This window comes from Lotus japonicus, chromosome 6, assembly GCF_012489685.1.
Source record: "Lotus japonicus ecotype B-129 chromosome 6, LjGifu_v1.2".
Classification (NCBI taxonomy): Eukaryota; Viridiplantae; Streptophyta; class Magnoliopsida; order Fabales; family Fabaceae; genus Lotus; species Lotus japonicus.
The window spans coordinates 31,894,820-31,921,982 of NC_080046.1; the positions used below are offsets into that span (position 1 = coordinate 31,894,820).

The 27,163-nt window shown below is 42.3% G+C and overlaps 2 protein-coding genes and 1 non-coding gene across 5 annotated transcripts; 2 read left to right on the top strand and 1 right to left on the bottom strand.

The window, feature by feature from the left end:
• Window positions 1–4,973: 4,973 nt before the first annotated feature.
• On the bottom strand, window positions 4,974–9,154 carry LOC130721895 (uncharacterized). The gene is made up of 2 exons (XM_057572488.1): window positions 8,953–9,154; window positions 4,974–8,531 (listed from the first exon to the last, which is right to left on the bottom strand). The coding sequence occupies exon 2, from the start codon at window positions 8,247–8,249 to the stop codon at window positions 7,266–7,268; it is 984 nt and encodes a 327-aa protein (XP_057428471.1). The 5' UTR covers window positions 8,250–8,531; window positions 8,953–9,154; the 3' UTR covers window positions 4,974–7,265.
• Window positions 9,155–11,288: 2,134 nt separating this feature from the next.
• LOC130727074 (small nucleolar RNA R71) lies at window positions 11,289–11,395 on the top strand. The gene has a single exon (XR_009015114.1). It is a non-coding gene; the product is annotated as a small nucleolar RNA R71 (small nucleolar RNA).
• A 2,686-nt stretch (window positions 11,396–14,081) lies between these two features.
• On the top strand, window positions 14,082–26,530 carry LOC130722068 (uncharacterized). 3 transcript variants are annotated; one of them, XR_009013765.1, is made up of 2 exons: window positions 14,082–14,373; window positions 26,390–26,530. XR_009013765.1 is itself a non-coding variant. In XM_057572660.1 (2 exons), the coding sequence occupies exon 2, from the start codon at window positions 16,974–16,976 to the stop codon at window positions 19,536–19,538; it is 2,565 nt and encodes an 854-aa protein (XP_057428643.1). In that variant the 5' UTR covers window positions 14,082–14,373; window positions 16,964–16,973; the 3' UTR covers window positions 19,539–19,673. The 3 variants fall into 3 exon arrangements, 1 of the variants encoding a protein (XP_057428643.1); XR_009013764.1 differs by lacking the exon at window positions 26,390–26,530 and adding an exon at window positions 15,857–16,515; XM_057572660.1 differs by lacking the exon at window positions 26,390–26,530 and adding an exon at window positions 16,964–19,673.
• The last annotated feature ends 633 nt before the right edge of the window (window positions 26,531–27,163 follow it).

Here is a 27,163-nt window from a genome sequence, read left to right on the forward strand (position 1 = left end):
GGAGTAATATGTTTTGAATAAGTTGTTTTTAACATTTATCTTACCCAATTTAGGGGGAGCATAAATTCTTTTTACTCTTGATCATTATCCTTTTCAATAAAAATTGTCATTATCAAAAAGGGGGAGATTGTTAAGTTCAAACGTGTTACAACGTGTTTCAATCTTATTTTGATCCTAACAATTTTTATAAATACTTTTCTCTACTAAAATCTAATTCCAGATGTTAATGACATTTTTCAGGAAATATATATTATAAGGTCGCATGCTTCAACAAATATGTCTAAGCCTTATAAGGAAAAAGAAGTTTACGCAAGATATGACCGCATCGTCCAGTAAACAAGGAAGACACTTATTCTGTATCGTTTCATGCCACGTCATACCTCAGAATTTCAGAAGATGCCTTTGAGCGGGAAAGTCAAAATTGTATCTCAACTATTTGCCCCATGCTTTAGTCAGAAGGAAACTAATCTGGTCACGTGCAAACTGATTTACTTTTGAAGAGAGAAGTCTCGATGACCAATGAAGAGGAAAAAGGACAACACGTCAACATCACTTTTCCAAAATGTCTCTCTTCTGCAAAGTAGCCCAAAGCTATCGCCACCTACTAGCTGACAAAGTACACCTTTTTGGCTAAAGGATAGCTTTGAACAGCAGCATGCATTTAATGAAGCTACCAACCGGAGATTTGAATCAATGGTTAGATGACACTCACAACGGCTACAAACAACGGCCAGATTTTGTGTCTCAACGGCTACACAACTAGCAAGATCATATATAAAGGACATATCTGAAGATTGAAGAAGAAGAAGAGAAAAATTTATTGCAAGAAAAGAAAGAACTCAGAGCAGTTAATCAAAACATTCTTCAAAGCATTAAAAGCTCACAGCAGATTTCCTAAGAGTCAAATCCGATCTCATACCTCTGCTAAATCAAGAGAGAATACCAAACCTTAAAAGAGTCAAACCTCTTCTCTTACTTCTCTCTTAGATTCTGAACTCCTGTGTGTTCCAACGTCCTTTCAGAACCCAAAACACCTGAGAGTTCCAGTGCCATAAATTGTCTACACCAACTCTTTTGAGAAGAGATTTCTTGTAGAGCCAAACAATCTTGTTGATTGTGGGAGGAGTCCTGTACAATACTTGGAGAAGTCCGTGATAATACTAGGAGGAGTCCTGTACAATACTTGGAGAAGTCCGTGATAATACTAGGAGGAGTCCTGTACAATACTTGGAGAAGTCCGTGATAATACTTGGAGAAGTCCTGTCTAATACTTGTATTGGAGAAGTCCTTGATACTTGCTAGTGAAAATCTTGGTGGTGGCCAAGTACTGGACGTAGCCCAATCGTTTAGGGTGAACCAGTATAAATTCCTGTGTGCTGATCGTTCTGCTTCATTTACTTACTTCCGCTGCACTAAACAGTTTTTGAAAAGTCACCAGAACAATTTTCTTAAGAACTTATCTTCTTTTCATGAACTAAAGTTTTAACAAGTAATTTTTAAGAACACAATTCAAACCCCCCCCCTTTCTTGTGTTACTTATATACATATCACTTTTCATTTAATGTGTCTTTCTCACTCCCTAGAATTTCGCAACTGTAATCATGTCATTTCCTGACGTCATGGGGCACAACCTCTCTTTTTTCTCCACATCTCTCGGTAACCGTCCACAACTTCTTCCTACACGTTCCCTTCTGCACGTCACTCCCCGCTTATAACAACATTATCTCACTAACCCCTTTCGTTCCTTTACAATTACGAACCTTTGCTTCTTCACTGTGAGACCCAAGTTTTTAAGCTTAGAATAAATTGATAAAATTTCTATTCACGATTAGGTTCGATGTAACGTGAAGGAAAACTGAACAAGTGTTCAACAAATGGAATAAATTTATGAAGGAGAAAGTTCAGGAAAAGGCTAAGGATAACATTAAAATCGATATAAGTTATAGCGCAAGTATTATTCGCTTATGCCTAGGACAAGTGCATTAGTAAACGACTAATTTACCCTTAAAGGCACGATAGAAACTGTTGGTGAATCTGCAAGTGCACAGATATCTCCGGGTTTTAATTTATCGAACCACAGGGAATTGGAATACGAATTCAGTTTACGATTCAAGTCTAAGGTTGAAAAGCAAGTAAATTCAGTTTTAAGGTTGATTGTTTCTTGAGTTTGTAAAAAGACAAGTAATCAAGTAGTAAAGCGATTGAAAAACAGAGATTAGATTGCCTTGGGTTCTTGTTCAACCATTTCAGTTTTAGCAAACCTTTCTATTCAATTAATCCGGAGTCTCTCCTTGATGTTCTAGCCTAGATGGTCATCTATCGATGCCTCGTAAAGAAAACCCTTCCTAACCAATAGATAGGTTCAATTCCTTGATAACCTAAACAATTGCTAGGAGCACTAAACATACAAATCAGGCCAACAAACCCCAACCCTTCCTCTATTCCTAGCAGCAAGTATAGAAGGAGTAATCTCACAACAAGTCCCAATTCTATAACAAACTATCGTTATGATTATAGAAAAGTAAGAAGCTAGCATGCATTCAAGCTTGAAAGATAAAGCATGGAAGTGAGATTCAAGGGTATACTCAAAACATCATGAATAGAAATGGATTGAAAGCTAAAACATCCAAAGTCTCCCAAAGAACCCAAAACAAAAGGGTTTTAGACAAACATGGCTATGGAATCCATGCTAGAAAGTAAAGATAAAACCTGGATCATAAGGCCTAGGGAAAGCTCCCAAAGCTTCAGAACTCAAGCTCCCTCTTCAAACTTATGTAAAAAGTTGATAAAAATGACAAAAGGTACAAAAGAAATGGCAAAAAGCCTATTTAAAGGCTAACAGGTCGAGTCTGGGCGCTCAGGCTCCAATTCAGAGCGCCTGAGCGCCAATTGCACTTAAAAAACATGCTCTCTGGACCAATTGGCGCCTAGGCGCCCATCCCCCAGCGCCTAGGCGCTTGAGCTCGCTTGAAAAGGGTTTTTTGGCTTCTGAAACTCCTCTTTTCAATCCTCTTTAAGTTTTCCATCAATTCCATGCTTATTGGCCTTCTTCCTTCTTCAGTTCCTGATCTGAAACTTAACCAACAAGCCAAGGAAAATTCTAGAAGCTCAAAGAGCTTATTAGCACATGAGATCCTTCAATTAACACACAAAACCATGCAAGTCCTAAACTTTACCTAAAATGCAAGAAAACTCCCTATAAAACTACTGAATTACCAAAACAAAATAAAGACTAAAGAAAAGATAAAAATGCATGAGAATGCATGAAACACTACATGAGACTCAATAAAAAGACTCAAAACTAACAAAGAAATGACCCTAAAAACACTACTAAAATAGGGTCATCAGAAACTAATTCCAAAAATCTTCAGAGGAATGTTAGAATTTCTCTTAATCCTTTCCATGACAAGCGTTTCGATACGAAACCCTGGAATGTACGAACGTCCGAATCTAATTCTCGGAAGTTTGCCGAAACTAAATCCCTGATAGCTCAAGAAACTTAAAATAAACGGTCGATGAAGAATTTCTCTATTCGGAGCTTCAAACGAAGATTCCACACGCGTACACCTATTTCTTTCGATGTTTCTAATCTTTCTTGAGAAAGAAGTTTTCTCATCCGACATCAACTGCAAAAAGTAGTTTTTCAGGTAAAATAGATTTACACGACTTTGGATCGTTTACCTTAATTCTTATAAACCTGTTTTGAGTTCTGGAATTCTGTCACCAGAACCTATCTTAGAATTCACATAGGAATGCACAGGAAAAATCAGAATCGCGAAATTTTCATTTTCCCGCATTTTCCATCTTCCATAAATAGCATGAAAATCAAAAATTTCAAACCCCAACACCATTAGAGGCCGCAAGCTTGGAGGAGAAGGAGGGAGAAAAGATTTTCGCCGTTTCTTGCCTGATCGTTGCACCGACAGTTGCTACGCGAAGACCTCGAGGTATAGATGCTATTCCTTACTTCTGATCGTCAATTCTATCGCTTTTCTCTATGTCTTTCTGTGCTCAATGTTTTGAGATTTTTGTAAAAGTGTCCAAATAACTTGATTTCAGTGTCTAAACTTATTGCCTAGCCCAAGAGCATGAATATCCGGTTGTTTTCTGCTGAATCTCGCCTAATCGTCGCAGAGATCCAATTTTCTTGAAAAACCCATTTTTGGGTAAAAGCTTCGCTTTTTGAATAAAAAACTCCCGACTGAGCTTATCGTCAGTAGGATTAGTTGTTATAAATGTCATTAGGAACACGCTCATCAAATTTATTTTTCAAAATTCCGACTTTGATTTTTCAGGCTAAAAACACTGACCAAAATACCCGTGTTAGTTTTCGGCCCGATAATTTTTCTGAGAGTTTCTCCAGCCTAGATATCACCTAAGAATACCTAGGAATTAAATTAGATCGAAGAAAAAGTTCGGGAAACCCTATTTTGATAGTGGCCGAAACTTATTTGGTATGGTACCGTGTCCAAAAATAATTTTTGGGTCTGTATGACCCGAGTTATAGCGTAGCTCTCTCCGTTGTCGAAATTTTGGCTTTGGTTTCGTGTCATTCCGAGTTCTGTAGCTCGAGTTATGCACGTTTCAGCGAATAAAGTGTTTTTGTACAAAACTTGAATCAAGTCAAAACTCATCAATTTGAGGAAAGCCCTTCCATTCGTGCCTAGATGTTGTACTCTGAAGCTTCTTGAGCTTTGTCTAACGTTCGTTTGTGGAAACTGTTGGTTCAATCTGCAAGTGCACAGATATCTCCGGGTTTTAATATCGAATCCACAGGGACCGTGAGTGAGAATTATGGTTTAAGCTCAAAGCTTGTGAGTTTGAAAGCAAATAAAATTCAGATTTAGGATTTGTTTGTTTGTAACAAGAGTTTGCAAAATTAGCAATGGTAAAGAGATTAAAATATCAATTGATGAAAATGCTCTGGGTTAATGTTCATCCAATCCTTCCAAGACAACCTACCCTATGCAATTGAAACCTTGAATCATTCCCTTATTGTTATAGCCTAGATATTCACTCATTGATTCCTCACATGAGCAATTCTCCCATACTAAAAGCTAAGCCCAATTCCTTGTGTACTTAGTCATTTATATGAGGTTTATAAGCCTGCAATTTTCAGGCCAACAAAACCAATCCCTCACTCTATTCCTAGAAGCAAGCCAAGAGAGGTCAATTCCAACCCAAGTCCCTAAATTACAACAATCTTCCAATATGATTGCAATTTAGCCTTAAGCAAAGGTGCACCCAAGCTTATCATGCATAAAAGAATTGAAATATAAGGTAGATTCAAGAACAAGAGCATAGAGATAGGAATTAAGTCTAGAAATTCATGAAATCACATTGAACCCAAAGCAAAAGAAGAGTCTAGCCACTCATGGCTAGTGAATCCATACAAGATATGTAAAGAAAACCTGGAAAATACAAGGTGGAAGCCTCACACAAGCCCCAAAAGCACTTACTAAGCTTCAATACTTGGTGGAATTCTAAGTAAAAATCAGAAGTTCTGAACAAAATGGCCTAAAGCCTTATTTATAGGCAAAAAAAGTCTAGCTGGGGCGCTCAAGCGCCCCAGGCGCTCAAGTGCTGCCCTGGGGCGCTTGAGCGCCCTTGTGGCAGATGCAAGGCTCCAGCTTCTGGAGTGCTGGCGCTGGAGCGCCAGGTGAGGGCGCTTGAGCGCCAGCTTCACGAACTTGGTGACTTTTCAGCTTTTTGTAACCCCCCTTTGAATGCTTTCTTCAATTCCTTTGCATCTTGGCCTTCCTTTTCCATAAGTTACCTGCTGCAGCACTAAAGGACCAAGACAAGGAGTAAAATCAAGAAATTCAAAGGGCTTTTTACCACCTTAGTCCCCACAAAATCATGGCAAAACTCATGCAAGTCCTAAACTCTATAAAAATGCAAAAACAACCCTCATAAAACCATAAAATTACTAAAACTTGACTCAAACTCAAATAAACACAAAAATGCATGAAACACTACATGAGACAAAGAAAAAGACTCAAAACACTCATAGAAATGACCCTAAAAACACTACTAAAATAGGGTCATCACACCACTATACTCAACGACAGCTCACCCTCGAGCGTAGAATACACTCGCTTGCCCTCAAGCGCAAGAAATGCTCCCTAAACTAGTGCCTAACCAAGGATACCCAACACAAAACTGGGGGACAAAGTAACTATAGCTAGTTCCAAGAGGAAAGATCCAACAACCTACTTCATGCAACTTTTCGAAAAGAGAAGAATATTGAGCCCATTCATGGAAAGCATATAGAACTAAAAATCCTAGGATGGGATATAAATCTAGTGCACTGAGCACACAAACGAGTTCATAGGTTCTGGACGTCATTCACAAAATAGCAACAAAGATCAAACATGCAAAAATTCAAAGAGACTTTCAAAAGGTTGAAACGTTGGCTTGGTTAACCTTGATGGTGGGTGGTCCCTAAGGAAAATCTAGGCTTCAAAGCACAATGAGTGTGGTCCCGACTTAGTACCCCCGGAGCTTTCAACAATTAAACTTTTCAGCACAAGTCTCTTGACCCCCTTTTTCCAATTTTTTCCTTTTCTTTTCCAACTCCAACATTTGTTTAGGAGTTCTTTCTTTTTCTTTTTTTTCAACAATTTTTTTTACTTGGGGCAAGAGACTATTTTTTTTTTTGCAACTTATTCAGCTCCATAACAACAAATCAAGGACCAACACTCCCCAATAATCCAACCAAACATCCACCCCAATCATTTGGCTACAACAAATTCTCCAATAAAGCTCAAATGGGGCAACTAAGGATAATGTTCAACCAACAAATTCAGAATCTCAAGAAATCCTATAAGTCTCAAGAATAAAGAAAGAATCACTAAGCATGCTATGAGTGAAATCAACACAGAACCAAGAATCGCAAGTGAGTCAGGATCCTCCAGAGAAAGTTTATGGTGAAGGGTCAAAGATAGACCCTTAATGGACTCATACCAACTCCTTTCTAAAGAAACACTCGGAAGACTGAAGTCTCCTCCTCTCTTCCCCAAACATACAATCACTCATCCCCAAAACAACTTGAGTATCCAAAAAGAAACAAATTTTCCAAAACTGACACAAGTAGGGTAGCACAACTAGCAGGCAAAAACATGTGAGTATAGGGAAGTAAAAGACCCAAAACAAATAAAAACAATTAACTAAACGATGCATGATAACAAGAAAACAAAATCTATAAATGGAAAATATGCTCAAGATGCATGACCTAAACTAAGGATAGAGGTACCTCATCACAATCACTCCATGGGACCATGATCGCCCCGTCCATCACCATGATCCGGATGAACGCCAGCATCATGCATGAAGCTCAAGTCGATCATCCCATGCTCCAATGTATTGAAATCCATTGGGCCTTGGTATCCAGGATCTGAGGTGCTTCCTCCCCTCCAGTGGAGATCAAGATCTCGGTGAAGGCGATCTTGCCTCAAAAACATCCGCCCGAAAGCGGCCTCCATCCAAGCCGGTGAAGGATCAGCATGAGGTGGAGTAACAACCTCATTCACCACTTCATTAATCTCCTCTTCTTCTTCTTCCTCTTCCGCTGGCTCTGTCGGATCCTCCTCTTCTTCTTCCTCTTGAGGCATCCTAGACATCCAATCTTGAAAGAGTTGGTTCACCCGACCCTTGCTCAGCATGGGGGAAACCAACAACCTCTGCTGCACAGGAAATGCAGGTCTCCTAGCCTTCTCCCTAACATCATGGATCAAAGCAGTAATCAAGTGAGGAAAGATAGGACGTGGCTTCTCCTTACCCACATTGTAGTGTGAGTAAATCTTCTCAGAAATGATCATCGCCACATCCATGGGATGGCCCCTAATAATGCAATAAATTGCAATTAGGACCATCGCTCTCACTTCAGATTTGTGGGAGCTAGGGAACAAGGAATCCTGCAAAAACTCAGCCCACACACGAGCCAGCGGTGTCATGTTTTGTCTCAGCAAGTAGGTGGGGTAACCTCTATCATCCTTCTCCCAATGTTGTCCAGGCCTAACCACCACTACTTTCAAATCCCTCAAGAACTCAGAAGAACGATCTGAAAGCAAGTAGTGGAAGGTACTCCTACTCTTCCATGGGAAAATGGTATTCTCCATGCTACGTGAGAAGGCCAAGGAAGCTACGAATCCTTTCCGCTCCAAAGTCAACCACATCACCTCTAAACCAAGACAAGTAGGTAGGGGGATCCGGTTTGTCGTCTTGATCATCACAGTAGGTATTCGCATAGAATTCCCTAACCATGACTTCACAAGCAATAGGAATTGGATTCACCCAATTCCCCCACCTCCTTGTTTCCATGGTCTCTTGCATGCCGAGGGGGTCTCTCCTTCCATCCCTATAAAATACTCCTCGCTCCTTCACACACCCCTTGTGTGCTAGGACGGATTGATAGAATTCCTCCTTTTTTGCCGAAAGGAAGCGGGAGCGGTCAAAGTTCTGGGAAGTGGAAGAGGACCCTGCGGCCCTTGTGGGATATCTTGCTCTCTTAGCAGGCATCTGCACAAAAGCTAGCACAACCACAAGCCGCACAAAACTATTAGTCATGTTAGTAAAAAAAAAAAAAGTATGTACAAAAATTAAAACTTGAACCCCTAGGAGCACCCAATCAAGTTTTCTAGTGAAATTGGCAAGGAGAAGAAATAAACCACAAAGCACTTGCCCAAAATCGACTAGAAAAACTCATTGGAGCATTCTATCAAACACCTAGAAGGCACAAAACAAAGCTACTCTACACTACTTCTATCTAACTACCCAACTCTCACAAATCTCACACCCATTACTAAATTTGGCACAAAATACCCATGAAAAGCAAAAACAAACCAAACCCAACTTACACAAACTCAAAATCACTCACCCATAACCCCCAAGAGTCATATACTTCCAAACCCATGAAACTTAGATGGAAGGAAGTGGAAAATTGGAACTTACCTTGAACTTGGAGTGAGTGGGTGCAAGTGAGATGCTCTTGATGCAATGCAAACTTGGAAAGAGGAGAGGGGGCAAAAGTGTGTGTAAGTGAGATGGGGAGAGTAGAAAATGGGTATATGTAGAGAGGGGGGCGGTTTTAGAGAGAAAGGGAAGTTAGAAAGTGGGAAAATGAAGAGTTAGGAGTGTTTAAAAATGAAAAAACTGTGAGTGTGTGTGTGTTGGGGCGCTTGCAAACCAGCCAGAAGCTACGGGCAGGCTGGCGCTTGAGCGCCAGCCCAGGGCGCTTGAGCGCCCTGCCCAGTGCAAAATGTGTGTTTTTTTTCTTTTTCTTTTTTCCTTTTTTTTTCTTTCTTTTTAAAAAAAAACTATCCTAAAGCATTTTCAACAAAAATAAAACAATGGGTTGTCTCCCATCCAGCCCTTTGTTATAGTCCAAGGTAGACTCTCCTTCCTTTAATGTTTGGAAGGAAATTCCTTACTTCCGAATGACTTACCACAATCGCAAGGCAAGAACCTTGCACAAAACCTTCGAAACAAATCCTCCCAAGAGGTTATGTCTTGTTGCTCATCAAACCATGCTCGTGCTCCCTTGGTCAAGGAGTGGGGAAAAAGTTTGATTTTCAAATCATCATCACTCATTCCTTCCTTCTGGCCAAGAGAACATGCTAGGTAAAACTTCACCATATGTGCATGGAGATTCTCGTACTTTGACCCCCCATACTTGTTGCCACTCACAAGCTTTATGAGAGTCGAAGGGAGCTCGTCTTCTTTCTTTTCCACCTTGGGGGTCTCTTCTTGAACCTTTGGACCACTTTTGATCATATCACAGACAAAGTCATCAACATGGTTAGTCTCTAACATGGGATTGAAAACAGAGAATCTTACTTTTTCCTTACCAACACGAAGTATGAGATGACCCTTGTCGACATCAATCTTAGCCCTACCAGTAGCTAAGAAAGGTCGGCCAAGAATGAACGGAATCTTCTCATCTTCTTCCATGTCAAGCACAACGAAATCCACAGGGAACACATACTTGTCCACCCTCACCATAACATCCTCCACAATCCCATATGGTGTCTTGAGGGACCGATCCGCCATTTGTAAAGAAAGCATTGTTGGTGTCACCTCTCCTAGATCCAACATCTCAAACATGGTAAGCGGCATCAAGTTGATGCTCGCCCCCAAATCACAAAGTGCTTCTACTTCTGCCATCCCTTCAACCTCCACCGGAATAGTGAAACTTCAGGGGTCTCTTCTTTTCATTGGCATCTTACGCTGCAAGATGGCACTACACTCTTCTGTCAACATTACCGTCTCATCAACCCCCTTTAAACTCCTCCTCTTAGACAAGATATCCCTCATGAACCTAGCATACATGGGTACTTGCTCCAATGCATCGGCAAAAGGGATATTAATGTGGAGTTTCTTGAAGACCTCCGCAAACTTTGAGAACTTCTTGTCTATGTTTTTCTTAGTCAAGGCCTTAGGAAAAGGGGCCTTGCTAACCTTAGGAGTGGGGTCTATAACTTCCTTAGTCTTGATGGGTACCACAACTTCTCCCTCAACTATATCCTCAATTTTTTCACCCTCTGTTTTTTTCTTCAATTCACTCATCACCCTACCACTTCGAGTAGTCACTACAGAGGCATTCTCCTGTTTGGGATTGGGGATAGTATCGGAAGGAAACTTACCTTGAGGTCTTTCAGCTATTTGCTTGGCCAGCTGGCCAAATTGATTCTCTAAGTTCTTAATAGCCGCTTCTTGATTTTTGGAACCGCCACTTTCACCTTCTACTCTCTCTTGTGGCTGCCTTGAGCCTTGGCCTTGGAAACCTTGGCTAGGAAATTGCCTTTGAAAGCCACTTCCTTGCCCATTGTTACCTTGCCTCCAAGAGAAATTAGGGTGATTCCTCCATCCTGGATTGTAAGTATTTGAAAATGGGTCATTCCGAGCTTGACCCATGGCCTTCACTTCCTCCTCCGATCTAGTCTCTGTGCATTCTTCGCTGTCATGTGGCTCCACAAGTCACACACTCCAATTTGGCAACTCGACCACCAATCTTGGTAGTCTACATTTGATTTTGAATCTCATTCATTTGCTTGGAGAGTTGCTTGTTGGAGGCCATGAGTTGATCATAAGCCTCAACCTCTAGGACCCCTCTTCGGGCTTGGCATTCATTACTTAAGTTCATGGCCCTTATAGCCATTTTTTCAATCAACTCGTACCCCACTTGTGGAAGTAAGGCATCGAACTCACCGTTTGAAGCCGCATCCAAGCCAAACCTCGAAGAATTTTGGAGACCATCATAGAACTTTGCTACTTGTTCCGCTTGGGTGAGGTTATGTTGAGGACACCTCCTCAAGAGCTTTTTGAACCTTTCCCAAGCTTCATAGAGATTTTCATCGGTGGATTGAGCAAAAGTCATGATGTCATTCTTGAGCTTTCTCAAGAGGGCTCTTGGAACAAACCTTGTGGTGAACTTCTCAGCCAAGTCCTCCCAAGATGTAATGCTACCTTGGGGCTGTGAATTCAACCACTCTTCAGCAGTATCACTCAATGAAAAAGGGAACAAACTCAAGCGGATGGTGTCCGCTGAAACATACTGAACTTTGTAGGTGTTGCAATTGCGGATGAACCGCTCCATGTGTGCATGAGGATCTTCAAGAGCACCTCCACCGTACTGATTTTGGCTCACCAAATTGATGAATGCCGGCCTCAGCTCAAAATTTCCCATGCCATCGGGGGAAACTATGCTGCCCGGATAATCGTAGCTCATGGCAGCCGAGGTGAGGTCTCTAAGAGAACGATTGGCATTCTCCACTTCTTGCTCTTGAAGTCTTTGAGCAATAGCCTCATTCACTCTTTCTTCAATGTGGGCTTGCAATTCCTCCTCCGTCATATGGGCAGCCATGGCAGCTATCTCAGAAGCTCTTTGCTGAGCTCGACGTCGATGGAGTGTGCGTTCAGGCTCCGGATCAAACTCCAATGGGTCCGTGCCAAGCCTACCTTGCATAAACTGAAATACACAACCAAAGAAATGTTAGTAATACCTGTTCAATGCAATGAAAAACTACAAACTTGTAACTTAACCGAAAACCACAAACAGTCCCCGACAACGGTGCCAAAAACTTGTTGGTTCAATCTGCAAGTGCACAGATATCTACGAGTTTTAATATCGAATCCACAGGGACCGTGAGTGAGAATTATGGTTTAAGCTCAAAGCTTGTGAGTTTGAAAGCAAATAAAATTCAGATTTTGGATTTGTTTGTTTGTAACAAGAGTTTGCAAAATTAGCAATGGTAAAGAGATTAAAATATCAATTGATGAAAATGCTCTGGGTTAATGTTCATCCAATCCTTCCTAGACAGCCTACCCTATGCAATTGAAACCTTGAATCATTCCCTTATTGTTATAGCCTAGATATTCACTCACTGATTCCTCACATGAGCAATTCTCCCATACTAAAAGCTAAGCCCAATTCCTTATATACTTAGTCATTTATATGAGGTTTATAAGCATGCAGTTTTCAAGCCAACAAAACCAATCCCTCACTCTATTCCTAGAAGCAAGCAAAGAGAGGTCAATTCCAACCCAAATCCCCAAATTACAACAATCTTCCAATATGATTGCAATTTAGCCTTAAGCAAAGGTGCACCCAAGCTTATCATGCATAAAAGAATTGAAATATAAGGTAGATTCAAGAACAAGAGCATAGAGATAGGAATTAAGTCTAGAAATTCATGAAATCACATTGAAACCAAAGCAAAAGAAGAGTCTAGCCACTCATGGCTAGTGAATCCATACAAGATATGTGAAGAAAACCTGGAAAATACAAGGTGGAAGCCTCACACAAGCCCCAAAAGCACTTACTAAGCTTCAATACTTGGTGAAATTCTAAGTAAAAATCAGAAGTTCTGAACAAAATGGCCTAAAGCCTTATTTATAGGCAAAAAAAGTCGAGCTGGGGCGCCGCTGCTTGAGCGCTCATGTGGCAGATGCAAGGCTCCAGCTTCTGGAGTGCTGGCGCTTGAGCGCCAGGTGAGGGTGCTTGAGCGCCAGCTTCACGAACTTGGTGACTTTTCAGCTTTTTGAAACCCCCCTTTGAATGCTTTCTTCAATTCCTTTGAATCTTGGCCTTCCTTTTCCATAAGTTACCTGCTGCAGCACTAAAGGACCAAGACAAGGAGTAAAATCAAGAAATTCAAAGGGCTTTGAACCACCTTAGTCCCCACAAAATCATGGCAAAACTCATGCAAGTCCTAAACTCTATAAAAACGCAAAAACAACCCTCATAAAACCATAAAATTACTAAAACTTGACTCAAACTCAAATAAACACAAAAATGCATGAAACACTACATGAGACAAAGAAAAAGACTCAAAACACTCAAAGAAATGACCCTAAAAACACTACTAAGATAGGGTCATCCGAAACCTTGGACTTGACTAAGCAAGCTTGTAAGACCCTAACCTTGCTTATGTATTACTTAAGTGATTTATTGAATAAAAGTGAAATTTCTAGTGAAGTTTGATTTAATTGCTAATCTGTCTGTGACCTTGTGTGAATTTTTGATAGGTCTTAAAGACCTAATCTTGAAAGGCTTCCTTAATGAGAGTTGTAGCTCTCTGAGTTAGCTAAATTCTCTCGTTGGTTTCAGGTCATTCCGACCTCTGTAGCCCGAGATAGTCATGTTTTAGTGACGGAAAGTCAGGCTGTATTGTACTGGCAATTTTGCTAGAAGAAATTTTCTTAATTCCGAATTTATTTCTTTAAAATCAAGTGAAGGAGTTTGCCTTGATTTATTTTTATCCTCTTAATCAGTAGTTTGGAGGGTAATTAGTTGGGCTTGGGCCAAGTTATGAAGGGAGAAGAGAAAAGGAAAACCTAGCCCATGATGTATGCTAGCCGATTTCACTTTGGGAAGGAGAGGAGTGTTTGTTCACTTGGTTTGCTTGAGTTAAGGGGATTATTGGGGGTTATGTCTCCTAGTTATTGCAGATCAGTTTTGGTCAAGAGAATTATGGGCTAATGATGAGCATTAATGCCTTGTCCCCTTTCAAATTGGTGAAGTTTGTGAAGGTCCTTGTACATGCTAGTGAGGCCGTGGGTTTAGGGGTAAAAAGGGAAGGGGTTTTCAGTTTTTTTGAGAGATCAAAAAGGGCAGAGTTAGAAACATTTCCACACTTCCATTCTCATCACACATTCAGCAAAAGAAAGAAAGAAAGAGAGAGTGAGAGGGAGAGAGGAAGGCCGTGGAAGAGAAGAAGAAGAAAAGAAGGAAAAAGAAGAAGAAGAAGAAGAAGAAGAAGAAGAAGAAGAAGAAGCCGTGGAGGAGCAAGGGTGAGGAGGAGATTTCGAGCAAGGATCATTCTCCTTGAATCATTTATCTTCACCTATTCTTCTCAAAACACTAAGACTAAGGTAAGGGGTGGATCTAGTGGGTAGACTCTAGGTTTCTACATGATGGAAGTTTTTCCTTGATTTGCATGCCTATGATCTGAGTTGGTTTAGGTTGATGATGTATGAGGCTTGAAGGTAGAAAGCATGCTTAGGGTATTTTATATGTGCAGCCACAAACATGATCAAGCTTGATACCATGCTTACTTGCCATAGATGCCAAAACTTGACTATGTTGCCATGTTTTTGCCTAGAACGAATTCTGTGTTGTTTTGTATGCTTAGGGCTGATTATGATGATGAATAGCATGATCTCTTGCTGCTGTACAATGGCCTAGAGAATGGCCAAAACGTTTTTCAAAAAAAAAGAGCAAAACCCTAGAGCAAAGGTGCTCTCGGCCATGCCCAATATCTTGGGTTTTGGTGGATTTTTCTTATGCTTTTTGAGCCATTGTTTGCTGCTGATTGCTACAGGATTTTTATCATATTTGTGATGCTTGTATGATGTCATGATCAGTATGTTGATATTTGGAAAATAACCCTAAATCTTATACATTAAATCTATGAATTTATGCCAAGTTTGACTAGGTTTTCATATGATTATAACATGAAATTGAGACATGATCAGTTCTGGAATTTTTAGTGGGAATATGCTTATTGTTGATGGCTGGACATAGGCTTGTGAAGTTGATTTGGAAGGAAAAAAGTGTTTTAGAAAAACCCTGGGGCCCTTAGGGGATCGGCAAGCCATTTTTGTGGTTGTCAGCAAGTTTTCTTACTTCCATTTCAAGCACAAGTTTATGTTATGGCTTGATTGATGAAATTGTCATAACTGAAGTATTGCTATGCATGAAGACATGGCTAAGTACAGTGCTTAATATAACTTATATGATGCCAGTTTTGGATATTACCAAAAGGTCGCTCATCCAACTGTAATTCCTTTTGGTGCTGTGATTATTGTTGTGGTTAAGTGTATAATTTTTGTGAAAATGTTAAGACTCTAGGTTGACTATTAGAGCCCTAACAAAGAGAATTGAGACTTAATCGCTTGCAAGTAAAATGTGAATAATTTGGACATAGGTCTAGTGAAGACTATGGGCCATGAGAACGATGGTACCGTTAGAGACAAACGGTTACTTGCACGCGAAGGTGTTTTGTGGGTTGTACGGTGTGTCCCCACGTGATTTGGTTGACTGCGGTCACCTTGTGATTCTGTAGGCAAACGGTGTGTCCCCCCACATGAATGAGGGTTGTACGGTGTGTCCCCTCCGAGAATTGTTCATCTGCGGATGATCGTGAATATGGCCACTGGTGTTGAGGTGGTTGTGTGAATGGTGAGGTCGTTAGCCTAACTGAAACTTAGGTGACTGACAGTGACTTAACTTAAGAATTTTCCTTATTGAATCTTGTTATTTATGAGAATTACATGGATATGTGAATGTTTATATGAGAACATGAGATCTGACCCTGTTATTTGTTAATGTGTTTATTCTGGGGGGGGGGCCCAGATGGTGAAGGTCAAGAGTGCAGTGGTCTCGTGGACGATAGATGGACATGATCAGCACAAGGACAACGCCGGGCAGATCGACTCTGCCAAGGTACGTCGCCTCTATGTCGGCAGCGCTATGATCACGGGACGTGACCGGCACGGGATCGTCGTTGAGACACAGACCATGGAATGGGGCAAGGTCAAGATGCCCTTCGCACCATGTCGCTTCTTGCATCCGTGAGATGAGGGTTCTTGCTCGAACTCTCCTCAGAGGATTGAAGTGCGTAGGTTTCTTCACGGGTGTTCGGGGCACCAGATTGGTGGGCACGCATTGGCGACTTTCAAGCTCCGCCTCTAGAGTCCCTTCCAGTTCCTGCTGAGCCTATGGAGGGCTTTCCTCCACGGTACGTTGCAGTAGCTGATGCACCTAGGGATGTCGAGACGGAGGGGCATGGAGATGCACCAGAGGTCAGGGCTCCTGTGAAGATGCGCCAGAGACAGTGTGGTTGGCTCGACGAGTGACTGATATTGCCATGTTGGGGGTTGAGTGTTCGTGGTGCTGAACTATCTTTTATCAGTTTTGATTTTCGGTTTTGATGTATTGTTGACATAGGGCTTTAGCCCAGGGATTCATTTATGTACTTGAATTATGGTTTCTTTTATTTACGAGTTATTTTATTCAGTAATGCATTTCTTATTTATTCCGCAAATTTATTTCGTAAGGTTTCAAGAGTTTCGCAATAAATGAACTTTTGTCATTAAAACAAGATTAATAATTGAACGGCGAAAATTCTTTACGAAAATGGTGATGTTTGGTTTTACTGTGTGACACTCGAGAAATCGGGGCGTTACATTGTGGTATCAGAGCTCCGGTTGAGAAACCAGAGCACTAAGGGTTTTGGGCTTACGAGTTTCCGAACTCGGTGGTGTTTTTGTTTTTGATAAAGATGTTTTCAAAGCTTCGCGGTGAGATTGGGTAGACTTGTGTGCTAAGATGTTTGCTTGGCTGTGATTGTCTGAATAGTATCATTGCAGTGATACTTGAGATAGATTATTTATTGTATACTTAGATATTTCTTTTAATTTGAGGGCACTGACATTGGGTTGTGGTTCTATTTCTAAGCAGGATTTCCATCATGCCTCCGAGACAGGACCCAACCAATGCTCAGCTTGCTCAGGTGATGACCCAGCAGGCTGCCACTGCTGCTGCCCAAGCCGCGGCGCAGCTTCAGCGGGAAGCTGAAGAGAACACCAGGAGAGCTGAGGAAGATGCCAGAAGGTCACAACAGGCTGAAAGGGAGCTGGCACAGGACCAGATCCGTATGAGAACTGACTTCAACCGCCATGAACCACCCAAGTTTCAAGGCGAGGTTAAACCCGAGAAAGCTGATCTTTGGATTCAGGAAATGGAGAAAATCTTTGAGGCTCTCCACACACCTGACGCTGAGAAGGTGAACTTGGCGACCTTTATGCTGAAGGGTGACGCTGAGTACTGGTGGCGGAGCGCCAAACAGTTGATGACTGCCAACAATGTGGCCATCACTTGGGAGTCTTTCAAAAGGGCTTTCATGGAGAAGTACTTCCCGGAGACTGCCAGGGAAGACATGGAGAATCAATTCGTCAACCTGAGACAGGGGTTGATGACCGTAGGGGAATATGTTGCAAGACTGGAGACCCTGTCCAAACACTTTCGCTTTTTCCAAGTGCAAGTGGATGAATCGTACCTATGCAACCGATTCATGAGGGGTTTGAGGAACGACATTGAGGAGTCAGTGAGGCCATTGGGAATCAGAGTCTTCCAACAACTGGTGGAGAAAGCTCGTGAAGTGGAGTCGATGAAGAATCGTCAGAGGGGCAAGTATGACAGCGGAGGCCCGATCCGTTCTGGGCAGAAGCCGACCAGAAGGTTTGAGGGACAGAGGCAAGCTGGTAGGTTTGACAGGGGTAAGGCTCCGATGAGGAAGCCTTATCAACGCCCTACTGACAGGGTGCCTTTTGCTGGAAGGAATATGGCACGTGCTCCTAAAGACGATGTCGTCTGTTACAAGTGCAACCAGAAGGGACACTATTCGAATGAATGTGGGAAGGAGGTTGTGTGCTGGAAGTGCCAGAAACCAGGACATGTTGAGAGAAACTGTCCTGATGCTACTAAGGCCGAGCCAGTACTGAATGCTGCCAGGGGAAAGCGACCTTCTGCTCCAGGTCGTGTGTTTGCAATGTCTGGGGAAGAAGCTGCTGTGACTGATGATCTTATCCAGGGTACGTGTGTTATCGCTGGAACTTCTTTAATGGTGTTATTTGATTCTGGTGCTACACACTCATTCATTGCTGAGGAGTGTGTGACGAAGTTAGGATTGCTAACTGCTGACTTACCATTCGATTTGGTGGTGTCGACCCCTGTCGCCGATCGATTAGTTACGCACACAGCATGCTTGCAATGTCCGTTGATTTATGAGGATCGGAAGTTCCTTGCGAACCTCGTCTGTTTGGGGCTTAAAGAGCTCAATGTGATTCTGGGGATGGACTGGTTGGCACAGTATCACGTTCTGTTGGATTGTGCTAATAAGGCTGTAGTCTTTCCGGATTCTGGCGTTACGGATTACTTGAATTCGTACAATTTGGGAAGGGGTTCACCAGCATTCGTGAACTCTATCGTAGCTGAGGCGAAGAACGACGGCGACGTACGCAACATTTTGGTGGTGCAAGATTTTGTGGATGTGTTTCCAGAGGATGTGCCTGGATTACCGCCAGTAAGAGAAACAGAGTTCTCTATTGATATTATGCCCGGTACAGGACCAATATCAATGGCACCTTATCGGATGGCACCAGCAGAGTTGGCGGAGTTAGCAAAACAGTTGCAGGAACTCTCTTCCAAAGGATTTATCCGACCAAGTGTGTCGCCATGGGGAGCACTGGTGTTGTTAGTGAAGAAGAAGGACGGAAGGTCCAGATTGTGTGTGGATTACCGACAACTCAACAAGGTGACAGTGAAGAATCGTTACCCGATGCCTCGGATAGATGATTTGATGGATCAACTTCGGGGAGCTGTCGTTTTCTCGAAGATAGATCTGAAGTCAGGATATCATCAGATCCGTGTCAAGGAGGCTAACATACAGAAGACCGCATTCAGAACTCGATACGGGCATTATGAGTATCTCGTGATGCCGTTTGGAGTTACAAATGCACCCGCAGTGTTTATGGTGAAGGTCAAGAGTACAGTGTTCTCGTGGACGATAGATTTACATGATCAGCACAAGGACAACGCCTGGCAGACCGACTCTGCCAAGGTACGTCGCCTCTATGTCGGCAGCGCTACGATCACGGGACGTGACCGGCACGGGAACGTCGTCGAGACACAGACCATGGAATGGGGCAAGGTCAAGATACCCTTCGCACCATGTCGCTTCTTGCATCCGGGAGATGAGGGTTCTTGCTCGAACTCTCCTCAGAGGATTGCAGGAGGGGAGGTTTCTTCATGGGTGTTCGGGGCACCAGATTGGTGGGCACGCATTGGCGACTTTCCAGCTCCGCCTCTAGAGTCCCTTCCAGTTCCTGCTGAGCCTATGGAGGGCTTTGCTCCACGGTACGTTGCAGTAGCGGATGCACCTAGGGATGTCGAGACGGAGGGGAATGGAGATGCACCAGAGGTCAGGGCTCCTGTGAAGAAGCGCCAGAGACAGTGCGGTTGGCTCGACGAGTGACTGATATTGCCATGCTGGGGGTTGAGTGTTCGTGGTGCTGAACTATCTTTTATAAGTTTTGTTTTCCGGTTTTGATGTATTGTTGACATAGGGCTTTAGCCCAGGGATTCATTTATGTACTTGAATTATGGTTTCTTTTATTTACGAGTTATTTTATTCAGTAAAGCATTTCTTATTTATTCCGCAAATTTATTTCGTAAGGTTTCAAGAGTTTCGCAATAAATGAACTTTTGTCATTAGAACAAGATTAATAATTAAACGGCGAAAATTCTTTACGAAAATGGTGATGTTTGGTTTTACAGTGTGACACTCGAGAAATCGGGGCGTTACAAAGCTTGTGAGTGTGACTTACACTGTGATTATGGAGGAACTAGAGGTGAGGGCAACTTACCTTGCTAACTAATGTTTTAAGCGTCGACCAATTCAACTTGATTTATTGTTTATGCACTTGATTGTGATTGACTGGGAAATGTTTTCTGAGGCTTCGGCCGAGTGAACTAATTGAGACGTGTGTCTCCGTTTTCTGAGGCTTCGGCCGACATTGGTGATTGGGATTTATTTATCGCTTTGATTTGCCATTGATTGATTCATATGTTGTACTTGCTAAATGGATAATCATAGGCTATGTGAATACTTGTGCACATGATTTGCTGGATTATATTGATTATACTGTGCAATTATGCGAATATTTGTGGAACGTCAGAGTGTGGGAAAATGGGTAGTTATGCCATACTCAAGATGAGATTTTGGGAAAAAGTTTGATGGGACGAACCGAGGTTCGGACCCTTATTATTTTAGTTGATCGAGACCTTCTCTGGGAGTTACTTGGGATGATGGGATCTTTTAAACTTATAAGATTAGAGATAAACCTAAATGGAAACTATTTTACAAGGAAAATTCATAATGCACTAAACAACCTCTGAACCCTTTAAATAATGATAACAATGTTAGATGAATGCTTAGGGCTTGGATATTAGTTTTGGAAAATGAGAAGTGTCGCCGAATCCAAGATTTGGGGAAACTAATAAGTTTCTGAGTACGTTGATACTCCTTTGCTCGATGAGCAGTTTTATTGTTTGACTATCTAAAAGATAAGCCGGGAAACTAATATAAGTTTCTGAGTATGTTGGTACTCTTCGCTCCATGAGCAGTTTGTTGTTTGGCTATCTAAAGGATAAGCCGGGGGGAACTATAAGTTTCCAAGTACATTGGTACTCCTTTTCTCTTTGAGCAGTTTATTTAGATATCCAAAGGATGAGCCGGGAAGCTTCACTGAGGCGTGAGACTTCGTGAAAGCAGAAACTTCACTGAGGCGGGAGACCTCGTGGAGACGGGAACCTTCACTGAAGCGGGAGACTTCGCGGAGGCGTGAAACTTCACTGAAGCGTGATACTTCGTGAAGGTGTGAAACTTCATTAAAGCGGGAGACTTCATGAAGGCGTAAAACTTCACTGAAGCGTGAGACTTCGTGAATGCGTGAAACTTCACTGAAGCTTGAGACTTCGTAAATGTGTGAGATTTCACTGAAGCGTGAGACTTCGTGAAAGTGTAAGACTCCATTGAAGTGTGAGACTTCATGGAAGCATGAGATTTCATCGTCGTTTACCCTAGGGCAAACGACAGGGAACATTTGTTTAGTTAGACACTTGTGCGTTGGGAGGACGATACATTGTTTGACTAACCTTATCACACCTAACTTCATATGTTGAGATTTTGATGATTTGATATTGGTGAACATCGTCATGTTATTTGTTGAATTGTTGAGATATTGAATATTGTGTTGTTACTAGAGATTCGATAACATGCCATGTATATATACCTTAGGGTAGGCAATGCAGAACTTATATGTATATATACAACATATATGTAACACCCCGATTTCGGTGGCGTCACTTTAGTAACCAAAATAAACTTAATGCGGAAAAACGTGAAATATTTTTTTTTCGATAATAACTAAGACAAGACTGAATTAAATAAAACCCAAAAGCGAAAAGCAATAGAACTAATATACAATATATAAACAGCCCCCGCTGTAAGTAACAACCTCGTCACGAGTAACCTCCAGTGACGGAAAGAAAAGTGCAACGCCCGTAGGCAAAATATACAAACCAAATGAAAAGGGTGAAGTGCCCGCAACACCATCCCTCAAAACTGAGAATCAGCTGACCCAATGGCCTGAAAATAAGACCTCCTAAGTCCAACCAACTCTCTGTGATTCCCGTAAGGAAACCACACAAAAAGCTATAGGCGGATCTACCCTGTCCCCTAAGTAACAAATGAAGCAAGACTGTCAGAGCTAAAACTCTACTCCTACACTAATCCTAACTCGAGGAGCTCATACCAACACTCAAAACTATGTGCTAGCATGATCGTCGTCTGAATCAGAATCCAGAACGACCAAGTCTACCAGCCCTATCCGTCCTCCCCTCGCAACCGCAGTGCGCTCCGATGCTGGACTCACGGGCTTAGGGCCCGAACCCTGATCATCAATGATCGCAACAGAGGGTGCACTAGACCCTGCCGAAGGCACTCCCACTGGAATCTCCTCTGAGGGATCCTCCTCCTCTGAAGATGACGGTGGCGGCGGTGCTCCTCCGAATCCTGGTCCGCAGTGAACGCCCGGTGGCAAGTTGAAGCTGATAGAGCATCGCCTCAACACTCCTGACCTCAAGAGTCCTCCACTGTCCACGTGGTCCTCCATGATGCGCCCCGAATACGTCGCTCGATGGCTCGCGGGGTCAACCACCCACGACCCGGGGTCGTCCTGATCTATCATCTCGTACCTAATCCCCCCCGAAGGGTGGACCATGGTGAACCAGTCCGCAATATTCATCGGACAAAAGGCGTTGTCCGCCAAAGCACACACAGAAGACGCGAGGGTCAACTCTAAAGAACTATGTAGATAATAAACCCAATAGGTACAAATAATAGATAGCCACTTAGGCTTATAGCTAAAGATGTCATTCCAAGGGTTGCATGTTCCATAATGTACATAACAGCAATAATAACAATTAACATGTTCCAAATAGGATTAACAAATAACAATCACATTCGACAACTAAATTAGTATGCATGTTGCATGATATGATATGCAGGTTAACCCAGTCAACCAATATGCATTCCGGAACGGATGGACATCATCGGATCAGCCCTAACACCAGCCACGGTGGGACCATTTCGGCCCGTGATGCCTCTTACTCCAACATCATCATGTAGTCAGATCAGCATAAAACCCGAAGGCCTGCCATTTCGGTCTGCTACTAAGAGTCACCTAGCAGCGCTCTTACGCGGAAATCCTGGTCTTATAACCAATTTTGGAATCCGCCGTGGTCCGGTATCTCGCCGTGTTTAAACCACTTAATGAGTGCATGCAATGCAGTGATTAGCCAAACAACGTCTCCGACCTCACTCGACACGTCGCCACGTGTTCTAGCTAAATTAATGTCTCTAAAAGCTTACCCTAAGGTAAAGTCGATTCTGCGACAAAATACAATAATCATAAAATGAGTGCAACCACTCACGATGACTCTTCGGGTCATCAATACTCTCACGAAGTCTCACGCTTCAGTGAATTTTCATGCTCTCACAAGGTCTCACGCCTCAGTGGAGTTCCATGCTTTCCACAAGGTCTCACGCCTCAGTGGAGTATCCCGCATTCACAAGGTCTCACGCCTCAGTGAAGCTTCTCGGCTCATCCCTTGGATGGCTAACAAACTGCTCAACGAGCGAAGGAGTACCAACATACTCAGAACTTACCAAACTCCTCAACACTTGGATCCGACGACACTCCTCGCTTTTCCAAAACTATGATTTGACTTCCAATGCCTTCCTTCGAGGTTGTTATCATTACTTAAAGATTTTGAGGTTATTTAAGGTCTTATGAATTTTCTTTATAAAATAGATTCCATTTTGTCTTATCGCAAGTCTTATACATTTGCAGGATCTCCCAATCCCAAGTCGCTTCCAGAGGATGTCTCGATCCACTAAACAAAATTAAGGCCCGAACCTCGTTCGTCCTATCAAACTTTCTCAAAACTCTCAAAATAAAATCGGCATGACCTGCCCGCTATTCTCACCATTCAGAATCTCAGATTCCAGTACAGAGCATATTTAATTCATCACAATCAACAACATGTCATATATCAATAAATCGCATCATAAACACTTAGCACTTAGCATATAAAGCATGCACCACACATCCTAGATTACCCACATAGCACATAGCATGTAAGACAATCTCAAAAACATTCAGTAGATGAATCATCTACATTGTCAGCCGAAGCCTCAGAAAACATTTTCCAATCACACACAATTCCAGTGCATAAACAGTAAACAATGTCGAAACATCGACCCTAAGCATTAACTAGAGATTCAGTGAGAAGCCCTCACCTGAAGGTTCTCCAGAATGATCGTCTAACGCTTCCTCACCAACAAAGCCTTGTTCCTCAGGGAATTCCTCAAAATCACCTTTAGAGCAAAACCACAGAAATACTATCAGAATCTATCGGAAACTAAACTATCAATACTTACTAAGGTTACACGAAGCAATACATACTCCGAGGTACGATAATCTAGCGCGAAAAGACAAGTTTTCGGAAAAGGAATTTTCCTCCTCCCCCTTAATAGGGCTCGGCCACTTTAGGTAATTATGGGGCTCGATTTTTCTTCGATCAAACTTGGTTCCTATACTATCATTAGCCGTAACTAAGGATATTCTAGACTCGGAAAAATTATCGGATCAAAAACTGTTGCAGGGACGTCACCAACGGCGTTTATGACAACTAATCCTACTAGCACTAAGCTAAGGCGATAGTTTTCAGCCTAAAGGTTGAAGCTTTACTCCAAAAACTCCAAAAATGGGTATTTTAGGTTCAAATTGATTCCGGCGGAATTCCGGCGACATAACGGAAAATCTAACCCGGCAGAAGTGATCTTGGGCGCATAAGGAAGAGGTTTAGAATCAGAAATGAAAGATTCAGGATAGTTTTGCAAAAACCCATAAACTATCCACTCAGAAAACTCTACAGAAAAGCTATGGAAAAAGCGATCGGAGGTAAGGATTAGCGACTATACCTCGAAGCCTTGAAGTAGCAACTGATTGATCGACGATCAAGCAAACGATGAAGAAAATCTTCTCTTCTCCCTCCCTTGTAGAACTCGCGGCCTTGATGAAGAAAATGGAGGAAAATTTGAGTTTTTCTTCCTTTCTTTGCTATATATAAAGGTTGGAAATTCGCGGGAAAATGAAAGTTTCGCGAATCTGATTTTTCCGGCGTCATTCTCCGTGAATTAATAGATATGTTTTGGCAAAAGAATTCCAAAACTATAAAGAGGTCTCCTTGTATTTTTGGCAACTAATGCATAGTCGGTATAAAACTATTTTACCCGATAAGTTGCTTTTTGCATCGAATGTCGGAATAGAAAACTTCCTTCGGAAGAAAGATTGAAATCATCAAGAGAAATGGGTGTACGCGTGTAGAATATTCATTTGAAGCTCTGAATAGATAAAGTCCCCATAGTCGGGTGATTCTAGGGTTTTGAAATACCAGGGATTCGGTTTCGGCAAACTTCCGATGATTGGAATCGGACGTTCGTGGATCCTAGAGTTTCGCCTCGAAACGATTTTGATATATGGAAAAAGAGAAGTTCTAACATTTCTCTGAAGATTTTTGGAATTAACTGCCATCGTGCCTAAAAGTGAAAATTAGCTATATACTAGGGTTTCTGACCTAGGTTTAAGCGTGTAACGATCGTGCTATAACTTTTATCGATCATAATACAATCCTTGAACTTTTCCTGAACTTTCTCCTTCATAAATATATTTCATTTAATAAACTTTCGTTCAGGTTTCCCTTCACATTACATCAACCCTAATCGTGAATAAGAAGTTTATTCACTTAGCATGAACTTAAAAACTCGGGCCTTACAATATATATACACCCCCTTATTCTTCACATGTTGCTTGTATTATTTATCATACTCTGTGAGTTGACCCTCGCACCTTGGCTTTGTGTTCATATTTGTGTTTGGGCGGTCGGCCTGCTGCCAGACGTTCAACAGCTGATTCGTGATGGTTCAACGTTCGGGGAGGACCCGGATCGAAATGACTACTACTGAGCCTTCGACGTGGACCCGGACTTCATGCAGGATCGGATGAGGGTCGATGTTAGGGGTGTAGTATATCGGGTGTCGTTGTCATAGCTCTGATTGTCATTTCTTATTTTGGGGCAGGGTAGGTCCCCGACTATTAGCTTGTTGTGTGGTTCTCTTCCATGAGGATCACCGGGAGTTTGTCGGACGTAGGAGGTCTTTTGGAGGCCGTTCTGGGCTAACTTACTTTCTTGGAGGACTGTATTTATAAAACTTATGACTCTGGCTATGGGTCGCACTTGTTTGCCTGCGGGCACTACTTTCAGTTACTTGACGTTACTTTCCGTCACTTGAGGACACTCGTGACGATGATTTTGGTTGCAGCGAGGGTTGTGCTTTTATTGTATATTAGTCGCTGTTAATCGCGAATGGGTTCAGTCTTTATTTCGACAAGTCTTTTTATTTAAAAAGAAAACGAAAAAAAAATACCTGCTTTTCCGCTTTATTTTATTTTTGAGTTACTAAAGTGACACCCGAAAATCGGGGTGTTACATTGTGGTATCAGAGCTTGTCGAGTCTTTCGGGAGTCTTTGGGGAATAGGTCTTCTGTGCTAAGTTGTGTGACTCTACGAAGAGTGAAAATTGATTGTCTGTCAAGCGATTTTCGCTTAGAATTAATTGAAGTTACTGCTAAATCATATTGTATAGTTATGGTAAATGTTATCTTATGATTAGTACTAACTGTTTGTTTAACTAAACAGAACATGGTGAACTCTAACCAGCTTGCTGAGATGGTGGCCACTTTGGTCCACGCAATGACTGTACAAACGAATGACAATGCACATAGGCGTGCTGTTGAGGATGCATGCGAGATACACCGGCGTTAGAGAGAAGCAGCCCTGGACCAGAACAGGGGACTGGATGATTTTAGAAGGCAGGATCCATCCAAGTTCACGGGTGGGACTGACTCGGACAATGCGGATCTATGGATCCAAGAGATTGAGAAGATTTTCGAAGTACTGCAGACTGCTGAAGGGGCCAAGGTGGGCCTGGCAAGTTATCTGCTGCTGGGCGATGCTGAGTACTGGTGGAGGGGTACCGAAGGAATTATGGAAGCTAACAACGAAGAGGTGAATTGGAACTCTTTCCGTGCTGCATTTCTAGAGAAGTACTTTCCAACTAGCGCTCGAGACGAGCGGGAGGCACAATTTCTGACCCTTTGTCAAGGGAGCATGACCATACCTGAGTATGCTTCCAAACTGGAATCATTGGCTAAGCACTTCTAGTTTTTCAACAACCATGTTGATGAACGCTACATGTGTAAGCGGTTTCTGAATGGGCTGAGAGCAGACATCGAAGATTCAGTGAGTCCGTTGGGAATTATGCGGTTTCAAGCTTTGGTTGAGAAGGCCACCGAGGTGGAGCTGATGAAGAACAAGAGGATGAATCGAGCTGGAACTGGGGGACCAATGAGGTCGGTTCCCAGAGCTATCAAGGAAGAGGAAAATTTCAGATGGAGAAGCCATACCAGCGTC